The sequence below is a fragment of the Leiobunum rupestre genome, chromosome 8 (assembly GCF_980474605.1).
Source record: "Leiobunum rupestre chromosome 8, qqLeiRupe1.1.hap1, whole genome shotgun sequence".
Classification (NCBI taxonomy): domain Eukaryota; kingdom Metazoa; phylum Arthropoda; class Arachnida; order Opiliones; family Sclerosomatidae; genus Leiobunum; species Leiobunum rupestre.
In genome coordinates, this window is record NC_143391.1 from 52,944,519 (window position 1) to 52,958,185 (window position 13,667).

At 37.5% G+C, this 13,667-nt stretch overlaps 2 protein-coding genes across 2 annotated transcripts; one reads left to right on the top strand and one right to left on the bottom strand.

Annotated features, from left to right (window-relative positions):
- The first annotated feature begins 259 nt into the window (after window positions 1-259).
- On the top strand, window positions 260-3,193 carry LOC149933683 (uncharacterized). Its single transcript, XM_090157379.1, has 2 exons — window positions 260-1,411; window positions 3,122-3,193. Exons 1-2 carry the CDS (start codon window positions 260-262, stop codon window positions 3,191-3,193), a joined length of 1,224 nt encoding a protein of 407 aa, XP_090013505.1.
- A 2,408-nt stretch (window positions 3,194-5,601) lies between these two features.
- Window positions 5,602-7,014, bottom strand: LOC149933684 (uncharacterized). The gene has a single exon (XM_090157380.1). It carries the CDS (start codon window positions 7,012-7,014, stop codon window positions 5,602-5,604), a length of 1,413 nt encoding a protein of 470 aa, XP_090013506.1.
- Window positions 7,015-13,667: the final 6,653 nt, after the last annotated feature.

The window sequence follows — 13,667 nt, forward strand, 5'->3', positions numbered from 1 at the left end:
CCTCCGCCCAAAGAGCACAATAAATTTAGTTCCGCCGCATTAAATACCCAAATTGAAAAAACTTCAGATAACACCTTTTGCATATTTTGTAATAGTTTTAACCATAGAACTTCAAATTGTTCGAATCTTAGTTTAGAAAAAAAAAAGAGAATTTGTTAAAGAAAGTAACCGTTGTTACATTTGTTTAAAATTAGGGCATTCCGCTAGACACTGCCAATCAAACTTTAGAAATTGTAGGATTTGTAGAAAAGGTCATAATATGGCTGTATGTGACAAAAATAAGGCAAACATCCCTAAAGAATCTGGGTTAGGCAAAAATTCAGATAGTGAAAAACCAAAACATAGTTATAGCGCGGTAGTAACATCTGTTCAAACCTCAGACAAAATTTTTCATAAAACTGTAGTTTTACAAACGGCGAAAGCTGTAGCCTCGAATCCCGCCCAACCAAAAAATAGAATCCAAATTAGAATGGTCTTAGATGGGGGGAGTCAGGGGACTTTCATAACGGAAGAGTTAGCCCAAAAATTAAACTTACCTGTAATGGGGGAGGAAAGTTTCAACGTAGGCTCATTCATGGAGAAAACTCCTAAAAAAGCGATTAGAAAAAGCGTTCTCTTAGAGTTACAAAATAAGAAAAACCTCAATAAAAATATGGAATTAGTAGCGGTAGTCGTTCCCTTTATTTTTAACCCCACTGAAACTTTAGATTGCCCAGAAATTGAAGCCTTCATGGATGATAAGGGTTTAGCCTTAGCAGATGACCCGCGAGAATACCCTATAGGCCCGTCAGAAATTAGCGTACTGATTGGCGGGGACTATTTTTGGCAAATTGCCAACGATAAAAATTTTGAAAGATTTAATTCTAGAGTAGTTGCTCAGGAAACAATGTTTGGGTGGGTAATTTTAGGCCCCACTAATAGGCGGGAAGAACCCCTACATGTAGGCAATTATTTGACTACGGTCATGAGAATTAGCATTGAGCAAAGAAACGTTGATAAAACTCTAAAACAGTATTTCGAACTTGAAAGTTTAGGAATCAATGGAGAAAAAGAAACCATAAACGATAGCGAAAAACAAATTATAGAAAATTTTAAAGAAACGACCGAATTTAAAAATGGTAGATACCACGTTAAGTTCCCTTGGAAAGTTGAGAAAAGTGTTTTGCCAGATAACAAAACGGTAGCTTTAAAAAGAATCGGTGGTTTAGTGAACAGATTTTCAAGGGATAGAACGCTTTACGCGGAGTACAAGGCCATTATTGAGGAACAAATAGATTTGGGAATAATAGAAGAGGTCCCCACCCAAGAAATCGAAACAAACAAGCCGGGGGTCTATTATTTGCCACAACAACCTGTCAAACGGGATCATTCAACTACGAAGCTCAGGGTGGTCAATGACGCGTCAGCCAAAGTAAAGGGGGCCCCGTCATTAAATGACTGTTTAGCGTCAGGCCCAAATTTAAATCCAAATATTTTGCTTATCTTGCTTAAATTTAGAGAAAATAAAATTGCGTTCGTTAGTGATATAGAAAAAGCATTTTTAATGATAGCGATAGCCGACAGGGGCGGCTTAAGGGCCGGGCAACCCGGGCAACTGCCCGGGGCGCTGTTTTGAGAGGGGCGCCAAAATTGAGTTGTGCGCCAAAATTGAGTTGTGCGCCTTTTTAGTTTACCAAGAATATGATTTGTTTATAAAAAATTTAATGAAAGAATAACATAATTTGAAAAATCTTTAGCTAATTAGAAATACAAACCGTTTTCCCAACCAAAATGTCCAACATCGTCGATGATCGTTTTTTTTGCGACTATTTATTTTAAAATAGTAAATAAACCATAAAATTACGGTGCATAGTTCTGACGGATAAAGCATTTTCCTGGTATTTTCATTATAAACCAGGGTATATAATATGAACAAGAAAAAGTGGTTGGGAGATACTACAAGAATAGAAGTGTGTCAGAATTTTTAGCCCGGTCTACCTAGCAACAGGGGCCATACCACCGGAGGCCTATCATCATAGTGCCCTACGCCAGCGTCCCCAAGCCCGGACAGGTGACAAATCCAGCATGGGTAGTAGCGTGGGGCTAGCCAGTAAGAATTTGCCTGTACATCGATTACGTAATCATTAATGAGTTCAGATGATTACGATGAGTACAGAATGATTACGATGAGTACACAGGCATCCCAAAACTTTAAAATTGTTACAGATGAATAATTGAGTACGGGATAATTCCAAAATAAGCGTGATTACAAATGATTACGCGCTTTACAAATGATTACACGTGATTACAGATGAGAACGCGTTCATTCATAATGATTACGGTGATTACATATGAGTACGAAGATTACAAATGATAACGGGATTACAAATGAGTACAAAAGATTACAGACGAATGCGTAATCATTACAGTTAGGGTGTACACCGATTACGGGAAGTCGATAGCCCCTCGGGTAGTAGTACCCTACTACTAATGGTCGGACCTTTGACGCAAGCCACTCAACCCAGCAGAAGGTGCAGCAATGGGTGGAGCAATTCTCACTTCGCACACAGCAGTGGGATTAAGAGTGGATGCGGTAGCAGCTCCAGCCGACACCCTACCTACGGAGGTAAAGAGTCATACCCTTTGTAGAGAGCTGCTAAAGGGGAACAGCGGTCCACATAACCCGGCACAGCTGGCCTAGAGATACGAATCGGTAATTTACCCTGGTAATTTACGCGGTAAATTACCCTGGTAACAGTAATTTACAATTTTCTCAGGTAAGTTACGAAAATGGTAATTTACCATCGTACTCGTGTTTCACTGATTCTCAATTTTCTTTGATTTTTCGGTCTAAAATGTACGTAAAATACGTCGCACAAGATTACGTTATTCGCGTTTTAGTGTATTTTTGCAGCGTTTAATAATGTAATTTAACTCCAGCAAACAATAGATCATAGGCGTAAACCGCGAAACGCACTAACCCGACGAGCTAGGCACTGCTGCGACACCTAGATTCATTTTGGTTGCGAATTTCCAAGGAGTCGAAGGCCGTGTTAGAATAGTTTGATACGTTTAATAGGAAGAATACTTATGTCTAGCCCTGTTTATGCCGGTTCAATTAATTATCGATGAATCTGATGAGGATGAAAACGATAGTGAGAACCCTGAGGAATATGATGATACTGATCATGCATCTCAAAATGAAGATAATTGAACATTTTTGGGCATTTATAACCTATTGTGGTAATTTATAAAATGTATAATACCAAACTAAAGCGTTTCTTCTTTGTGTTCCTTGTTTTAATCGTAAAAAAACCGCCCTTATGGGTTACAAGAGCCGGACGCCGACTCCCCGGTAAACCCACCAGTTATTGCACACTCTAACCAATTTAGGGCTAAAGTAATACAGTACTTCTATGTACTTGCTTGCTATTTCGTTGTCATTTATCCAGCTTTATGATAAATAAACTAGCTGGCCATTTTCAAGAATTCTATTTGATTCTTAGACTATTATGAACCTGCATTTAATATTCTAAAATGCATTTAAATCGTTTTCTATGGCTAGTTCCAACGCAGTCTATCGGTACGATTTAATAGGTGGTTTTTTTAGCTTGTCCGGGGACAAAAAGTGTAAACTTTTTACCCTAAGACGTTTTATTCGCCTGTTCTCGGGTTAAGATTTACCCTGCCCCGAATTTTGTTCGCTTGTTCCGGAGTATTAGGGTTACACTTTTTACTCCTCCTGGAAAGGAGGTGTAGAGGGAGTAATCTAGTTTTGTCGTCTGCTTAAATTTCTTTGCACGAAAATATGACGGGAAACTTTTTGGAAATAACCTTTAACCTTTAACTACTCCCTTCCTACTCCAACTCGTTTTTTTCGTCAAGACAGAATTGAAGTAAAATGACGTCATATGGCTACACTTTTTAACCTTCTCAAAAATCCCAGAACAGGCGAAAAAAACCACCTAATCTGTCGTGCGTCCGTGGTTACAGTTAGTCTCTTCTATTTTACGCGCACGCGCAGAAAGCCATTTATTCGTTTCAGTTAAATAGTTTTTGTTAGATAGATATTAATTAGAGTCACGTTGAATTTATTTAAGATGTCCGAGAAATAGAAGCATTCTGGTTCTTTTTATAAAAAAAAGGAAATGAAGAGAAGCCGTTAAAGCAGAAAAGGAAGCGACAGCTTTAAAAAAGTTCATCCCACAAAAAGTTTCTTAATTAAGTTGTTAAAGCAATTATTGTAATGAATAAAAGAATTAAGTTTACTAAGAACAACCCGTGAGTTAAAAATAAAAATAATCCCTGGATATTTTTATTTTTAACTCACGGGTTGTTCGTAAACTTAATTCTTTTATTTCACATATTAACCGTTATACTTTCCAGTATGGACATTATAATTAATGTACTTAAAGGGGCTCCAAACTTCGGTGGCAAAATGTGTGTAAAGTCAGTAAAGTGCGAAATTTACGGTTGACTCTGCCCGCCTCTGCCAAGGCCGAGTGAGGGGTTGGGGGGAATGAAAAGCATGCTCAATTTTCTTTTTTTTTGCCACCGAACTTTAGAGCCCCTTTAAGGTATACTAGTCTTGCCACCTTACCTAGTGTTTCAAGCTCCATGTAAAATGACCCTGTACCATAAAGAAGGTATTAAATATGTTTACACAAAGTATTTAGAAAGTGATTAAAGGGATTATTTATTGTTAGGAAAACGGTAAATTTATAACATGGGCATGGTAATGTTTTTTACGGGTGGGGGGTAGTTTAATTTAGTCTCAAAATAAGAGGGGCGCCAAAAATCCCCCTTGCCCGGGTAAAAAATATTTCTTGAGCCGGCCCTGATAGCCGAAGAGGACAGAGATAGCGTCCGATTTCTTTGGGTAGTAGAGGACCATGGTAAAATTAAGACAAACGAATTTAAAACTTTTAGAATGGCGAGGGTGCCTTTCGGGGTGAACTCTTCTCCATTTCTTTTGGCTGTGTAGAATTTGAGGGTTTTCTTTCAAGGTATCTAACAAGACCCGCTATATTTAATTAGACTGAAGAATTTTATTTGTTTTTTACTGGGAAACTTTAGTTGAATATCAGGTCGCGTCCTATCTATAACTATACTATTTCTATTAATGACTACAAACGTTTTTCTAGTTTTCTACCATCTTTATTTTTGGGTCTTAACCCGTTGACGATTTACAGTTTTTCTAAGTGCCCTCTGAAGGAGAGCAGCCTATTTATAAGATCACCCTCTGGGAGGGGATCAAGCTGGGGCTGGCCACGAGCGCGCGCATAGCCGGGTTTTACCCCGAAAATTTCCAAAGCGCCAGCAACCGGACTATACGTCGCCAGTGCCCATCCCGAGCATTGTTACAATATACGAACTATTTTGAAAAAATGCGATATAAAAGAAAGGAAATGTGGGGCTTTTCCACAATCCTTTTACAGAACTATTTACAAAATTCAAGAATTATTTTAGCACAAATTTTGAGAAGGAATTTTACAGGTATATTCTAAACTACACTTATACCACATTAATTAATACAATATAAAAATGAATATTTTTATTAACAATATTTAATTTCGATTCAAGCGCCTTTTTCAACACTCCCCCCGTGGGTACTTTAGGTATTCACTCTTTCGCGTCTTGAATTTCTAAATTAAATATCAGTTGCACTGGTCTTTTTATTATGTTTCCATTGGAAACGCGTAAAAAACACGATCGAATTTTTCCATCGCGCCCTAAATCAATTTTGGTTACAACTCCCATTTTCCACGATTGTCGCGGCAATTTGTCGTCTTGGATTAGCACTACGTCGTCCGGTTTAATTTCTATTTCGCGATTTGGGTTTTCACTGTCATGAGCCGATCGTAGCTGCGTTAAATATTCTTTTTGCCAGCGATTCCAGAGCTGGCTCATTAAGGTTTGCCGATATTTGAGACGATTTTTTAGTTCTTGGCGTTTTAACGTTTTGTTTTGTTCTTCGTATTTCGTCGGCGGCAACGCGCACAGTCTTTTACCAACCAAGAATTGGGAGGGTGTCACTGGGCTCGGCTCACGAGGGTCGTTGTACACGTACGAGATCGGTCGCGAATTTATGACCGCTTCTGTTTCGGCTAGTGTGGTTGTCATTTCTGATAAATTTAACGAGGTATTTCCTAACACTCTTTTTAACGTGGTTTTAACTGACCGGACGAGCCTTTCGTACATGCCACCGTACCAGGCGGCACGCTCTACAATAAATCTCCACTCTACGCCTTTATCTCCGAAATAATTTATAATTTTGTCATTATTTATTGAGTTATACATTTTTTGCAAATCAGCATCCGCCTTCTTAAAGGTCAGTGCGTTGTCTGTATAGACGACACTTGGGATTCCCCTCCTGGCAACTATTCGACGGAAAGCGAGTAGGAATTCATCTGTTGTTAACGACAAAACTAATTCTAAATGTAAGGCGCGACTCGTGGAGCAGGTATAGAGACATACGTAAGTTTTTACTCTATTTTCGCCCGGAATTTTGACATACAGGGGTCCGCAAAAATCAATTCCCACTATTTCAAACGGGTCCGACTGCTCTATTCTCACTCGAGGGAGGGGGGCCGATTGCATTTTAACGGCCTTTGCCGTTAATCTCTTACATTTAAAACAATTGTTTACGACTACTTTCGCTAATTGTCTACCGGCTATCAACCAGTAGCGTTCCCTCAATTGCGTAATTGTATCACTAACTCCGCCGTGCAAAACTTCATCGTGGGCCTTTTCGGTTAATAATCTAGCGTATCTATTTGTTTTAGTAAGTAAGATGGGGTGTTTTTCGTCCCTATTCATTGAGCTTTCTTTTAACCTACCACCTACTCGTAAAATTTCATTTTCGTCTAAAAAGGGCAGAAGTGGTTTTAATTTTGAACTGGGATTTAATTCTTCTTTATTTTTAATTTGGGCTATTTCTTGGTTAAATTCCGAACCCTGAATTGCCTTTATCCATTTGTTTTCGACTATTCTCAACTCTTCTACCGATATGGCTACTGTTTCGGGGTTTTTCATTTTTCTCGTTTTATTTAAAAATCTATAAACATAAGCCGTTACTCTATAAGTTTTTCTGAGCGAACTATACCTTTTCAAATCTATTATTTTGTGTACTCCCGTGTCTGCCTCACATTTCACGATTAATACGGTTTTGCGTTCCTCCTCTAATACTTAGTAACTTATCTACATACAGGGGGTGAAAAGCTGGACAGGTACGTAATGGTTTCGGCAATTAACGCTTCATTATCTTGTACTCTCTGCGCATGTTTCCAAAAATCATTTTGAATGACTACCTCTTGCAATGAATTGAAGTATTGTAATCCAGCATCCCATATCGGTGCTTCAGAGTCCCGACCAATTCTTCCCAATTCGGAGTAGAGAGCATTTTTGTCTTCGCACATCGTTTATTTAGAAAGTTCTTCAAATTGTTGTAGAGCGTAATTAAGAGCTCCTTGAAAGTTGATATCACAGAAATCTGTAATTGTATTTAAAAATTATTAAGGAATTTACATAAATATTTAAACAAGTCCTTACCTTTCAGTTTAACTTTAAGCTTAATCTGCTTCGCTTTTGCAACCTTTGCAACCTTCTGAACCTCCGTTTCTTTCTCATCATTTGCAATAATCACAGCATTGATATTTGACACAGAAATAGTTTCATTTAAAGGCAGTACTACATTGAGATCTATTCCTTCTTCTATTTCTATTTCTTCTTCTTTCAATGGAAGGTTTTCATCGTTTTCACTATTTTCTTGACTAGGAAATCTATTGGAAAAGTCCAAGGCTTATAATTAAACTTACAGAAACGAAATAAATTCTTAAAATAATTACTGATATAAAAAGCCAAAACTTACTTGAAATAGATATGCTCATTGTGTTTTGCATTTTTTTTTAAGTTTCACACTTTTTTGTTGCTAGTAGTTAATTCTCGACCAAGGATACATAACCTTTGACCTAATTCAACCGTTTCTAAGGGAAACGACCTTGGATGGAAAAAAATATGAGAGCGAGACAGTTCTCAACTGCGCATGCTCTATAACGATATCTCCGGCGTGTTTTACCTCTGGCGTCCAATCCTAGTAATTTAGGATCCTTGCTAAAACCCCGACAAGATTCACGAATAACTACCTAAAGAAAGGAAACCATTCGTTCTCTGAGAGGCGAGAGCGTAAAATGGCTAAAATCGCGGCATGGTCACTGTAAGTCGAACGGGTCCATTGTTAGTACCATTGAATTGGGAATAATACTGCTAGAATTACAATTATGATTTCGGTTGCCATGGTTACGCGGGATCTGTTCTGAGAAGACTGTACGAAATTCAGCTTTATAATTAGGTGGTAGCGCCATCTATATTTTGTAAAGATAAAAATAAAAATAAATAATTATTAGCTAACTCACCGTAACTTGTGTTAAAAAGGATCGTGTTGACAGAATAAAATTATTTTTGAACAACTTCAAAGGTTTGTTTTTTACGAGATATCATACATTTCAATTTCGCATCAGATTCGCTCAAAAATTCAATTGCCATATAGTGGCCACCACCAGAGACAGATGCCGCCACGGTAGAACGATAAAGTTGATAAAGTTTCCTTATTGAAAGAAATTGGTCCCGTGCCAGCCAGATTTAGTTGTACCTCTATTTATTCCCAACTCAATGGTTAGTACATCCCCTCCCATTTTTGAAATGTCTTTCAGGGGATAAGCTATAAAACGGTAAAGTCTTTGCAACGTCAGCCGCATTTGACCAAGGTCATCTTTATGCAGCGTCTGCAGCGACCTTGGAGAGGGGGGGGGGCAAAAAAACGTTTTCTCGTTGCTGTTTCTCTCCAGCTATTTTCCATGTGTTGACTTTACCAGGTTTTTTTTGTACCTGTCTCATACGGAAAAACCCCCAAAAGTTCCAATAAATGCTGCATATTGCGATCGAACCATTTGCGGAATTTTTTGATACCTTTCTAAAACCAGTAGACTCTGCGTACCATTTAAGGTTCTAAAAAATTCTACGAGGAATATTTTCGTACCTCCAAAGTACCTTAATTTTTTACAGTGTAAGCGTTTCTCTCAATCCACCCGTTGGTCCCCCCAGTACGCTCCACCGCTTAAAATAAATCCAAAAGTCCTGGTATTTCATTGGTGGGTAATATTTACGTCACTCGACGCGATGGAATCAAACGTAGGTGACGTTTGTTTTGCCCTCCACCCCACGCGACGGGATGTAAGGCGTTCAACGTGTCCGCCGATTATAGCGACACAATAATTCTTCCTAAATATAAATAATTACATTCTTGGTAATACCAGAAGTAAATAATGTTATCACAGCCAAAATAGTAACCTCTTACTTTTAAGACCTAATTTTACCACTATCGTTATTTAAAATAAAATTTAATTTAATAATGATAGCAAGTCCAACCTATACTCCGAAATTCCCAATCGGGGAGAGAAATACCCCTTTGATTAAAATCCACGGCTCAGCAATGGCATAGATAGATAGAGATAACTAATACCCATCGAATGACGCCTGAAAAAGACCCCAAGAGCGACCTCGAGCCTCGGATTAACGCGAGCGAATTGACCGGAATTGACCCGAGGAAATAACATTATTTATAACTTACTGAGTTTACAGCTTACATTACTGCGATCGGACGATACTACGATACCTTCGCTCGACTAACGCTCTCAGTTTCAACGAGAAAAAGCCTCGGAAAAAGGGCTAACCAAGGAACCAACGAGAGTGATCTAACCCATTTCTAATTTTTCCATAAAATGGGGGATGATGGGTTGTTGTCTCAAATGTTGTCGGAACTTGTTGTACGCGTAAACTGAGGCATAAACAACGTCATACCATCGGCTCGACCATCGGTGATTTCCCCTCTCGGGCTGTGCGAGTAAACGTCGCCCCCCCCCCACCACACCGTTCCCTCTTCACTTTCGCCTGGAATTTCACCTTCGCCCTTGCCCCAGTGTTCCACTCGTTCCCTCTGTCTTTCCTAAATCGAATTTGAAAACTATTTGCCCCTATATTTCTAATATTATTTAGGTATTACACAAAATCATTTGGTAATACACGAGTTTAAAATATTATGCAATAATGCACTGTATTATGTAATATTACATCTTAATAGACTACGCACAATTTTACTTGATATTACGCGATATTACACAATATTACACGGTAATTCACCGTATTACACAATAATTCACCATATTACAATACTACGCTGTATTACCAAGTAAGTTGTAGTATTTATTCGTAATACAAATAGAAGTGTACACCTACTACACGAAGTGGTTATCCCTCGATTCCTACTAAGCTTTAGCTATAGCTCGTTCATTTATCGGATCGTTTTATGTGTAAATGTTGTATATACCATCGACCTAGTTCGCTATATGACTCCCCCCTTGAAATAATTGCTGCCGGCGTCCATGCTCTCAGTAGCGTAGCCTGGATTTTATTTCGGATGGAGCATACAATGGGCAACAAAAATAAAAAGGCATACGTTTTGGGGGGGGGTGGACTTGCCCCTTGGTCCACCCATCTGGCTATGCCACTGCATGCTCCTCTCTATTTGAACTCTTTTTGAAACCAAAAACCAACCTTTTTCTATTTGACTAGGCAAAAACCTAACTTTTCGCCCTACCCCGCTAAGACGAAGCACTTAATTACATACGTTCCTGATTTCCACAAGTGACAATTCCCAACGTAACTAAAACCAAAAAAAATGCCGTAACACCCACTTAAAGGAAGAAATAACTGGACCATGATTATCCAAATTATAGTTCGACTATTCAAATTTGCTAAATGCTGGGAAAATGTTGTCATTTCAAATCTTATATGAAATACTTTGTTGGGGCCAAACAAAATGAACAGGGGTGGGGCAACCCTCTCTCTGCTGAGCGGCCTGACACGGAGTCACAGAGTGGACAAGAGATTGGTTATGCAAGGTTACAAGGTAGTCGTTTTGGTGCGGTTTTATAGATCACCGTAAAACTAAATAGAGGCTACGCGGTACCTTATTTCGACTTACTCGAATTCGTTTTTTAGTGTTTTTCGAAAGAGTAATTCATATTTCGTTTATACTATAAATATTATAAAATAGAATCAATATAGTTTCAAAGTTATTGATTGTTTTCATTTTGAAAAAGCATGGCGTAAAACTGTTATTAAACTTAAATAAGCTTAATTTTTTTTCAAAATAATTGTTTCTTTGAACTAGCGTATTGACGTGGGATCTTTCGGGCCCCCCTGACCCTCGGGGGCCCCTAGGCACGTGCCTAGTGTGGCTAGTTCTTAATCCGGCACTGGGAAGCCCTAACAATAGGCTAAAGACCTGGACATAAGCACTACTTTAATCCCAAAATATTTTCCCCCAAAAAAGGGGGTTTTCCAATTTCGGCCGAATACACTAAACTAAATTAAATTTTTCAATTTTGATTTCGAAGTCAAATCGCGTAATTTGATCAAAGGTGAATGATAGAATAAATCCACTAGTCTATAGGTGGTATTCACCAGAAGATGGCGGCCATTGCTCTAAGGTAGATAGTTATGGAGGAAAGGTGGACGACACTAGCCTTCCATTAAAGCGATGATGACGTCACGAGAATACACCCTATATAGATAAATATACAATCAAATAAATTATCAATAAAAATAATAATTATAATGAAATTTCGACTTCGAAATTCAAAGCGCGTAATTTTTAATCCTATTATCAAAAGTTTATGATTTATGATGTATACCTATATAGTAAGAGATATACTGTACATACGTCTCGTCCTAATTATTGTAAAATAAAATTGAAATAGAATTTGATATTTCTATTTCATTCAGAAGAAAAATAAACTAATATTATACATCATCGAAAATTTACCACTAAGACTTTCGAATTGAAATTCTAATAATTTTAGCAAAGAAATATAATCCGAATAAAACCGAATTAGTCAGACCACTCGACATTACCATTCCAAATATTCTTATGTAATGAAAATTATGTATCAAATTCCCAACCAATAGTGTCTAGAAATATACATGTATAAGATTACTTGGATAAATTTAATAATTTATTGGAGTTTTATAGGGTTAAATTATTGAAATACACCAGTTTTCGATTACACATTGAAGGGGTCATAGTAAATGATCAACCAAATAAAAAAGGACTTTTATCCCTATTAGATTAGTTTATAAAAAGTAGCCTCTTTCAATAATGGAACACCGGGTGAAATAGCAACGTTTAGCGAGAGTAGTACGAACGCTTTAGAGCTCACTGAAAAGGTGGGCTGAAAAGGATAGCTATTCCCTATATGAAATACCACAAACGAGAGTCAGTGACGATAAGCTAAGCGGAGAGGAGAGTAATTTTGACGGACAAGCGTGGCTAATCGGGTCCGGCGAAAAAGGTGTCCGAGATTTAGGGGGAGGAAAAAAGATTTTTCCTGCCTACTAATTTTACAACCAAAACCAAAGGGACTTCGATATATATAGTAGTTCTATTCACCACGTGAAATAAAAATCCCCCTTCGGAAACCTTCAACCTGGCATCTACACATATTTTTTTCTTTATTTATCTTTAGTTTGAGAAACTACCACAAGGTTGTGACCGCGTGCAGATGGCAGTAAAGGAAAACGTACCTAATTCGAATAATTTAAAAAATTAGTTTAGTTACCAAAATATAATATATTTTTAAATTTTTGTTTTGCATTCGATTAAATAAGGTTAAACTTACGAAGCGTATGAATCTAAAATATTTCCGTTGTACCGAAGTATATTAAAAATGATGACGATATATGTTAAATATTGCTGAATTTTGTAACCATATAAAAAATTAAACAAGCCCTCGATTAAAATTCGCTTCGCACAAATTTTAAAACGAAACTTCCAGAGCAACTTAAAATCTTTCACAAAGCCATACGGTGAACGGTTTTCTAGAACAGCGGTTCCCAATTTGTTTTTGCTATGGAACCCTAAATTATCCACGTAATTCTGGCGGAACCCCAAATCATTTTTTAAACTTATCCTAAAAGACTCTTGACACAAACAAAGATGGCCACGCTGCGAATTCTCGGAACCCCTGTGACCCTTCCATGGAACCCTGGAGTTCCGCGGAACACCTTTTGGGAACCGCTGTTCTAGAATAATAGGCGCAAAGTTGATATGTATCAGCATTATTATTGAAGTTTAATGCTCTTTATTTTAATGTATATTTAAGATAGCTCATTATTTTTTTTTACATTTGAGAGAAAACATGTTTGTCAAATTGTACCATAAATTTGAGAGTTATATCTATTTTTAAAGTATTTAAATAGTTTACCTAAATACTTATCATTTTAGGTACTCTTTCCAGGTGAATTAAAAATTAACTAAACGATGAAATAAAATTTCCTTCGCACACTTTATAATTTTAACTTTGCTAAAAAAGATACAAAAAACAACGTGAAGTACGATTTAACCATTTACGAGATAAACGGTGTTTTGTGTGAGCGTGTATGGGCATTTCAGCCATATTTAAGTACCATTATCTTACTAACTATTAATTATATAAAACTTTTGTTGGTCAGTTTTTTAGAACAAAACCTCGTTATTACAAAACCGAAGAGTGCTTAACAATTAGAGCTATAGAACTCTAGATAAACAGGCGCAAATAAGTCGCGTTTTTTAAAATTTCACAATGCTTCCC

What these genes read in the sequence shown, in the direction of transcription:
- LOC149933683 (XM_090157379.1), top strand. Translation starts at nt 260, where the DNA reads ATGGCTGTATGTGACAAAAATAAGGCAAACATCCCTAAAGAATCTGGG. An exon ending in TCAATGACGCGTCAGCCAAA is followed by an intron (nt 1,412 to 3,121) that starts GTAAAGGGGGCC and finishes GAATCTGATGAG; the next exon opens with GATGAAAACGATAGTGAGAA.
- LOC149933684 (XM_090157380.1), bottom strand. Translation starts at nt 7,014, where the DNA reads ATGAAAAACCCCGAAACAGTAGCCATATCGGTAGAAGAGTTGAGAATA.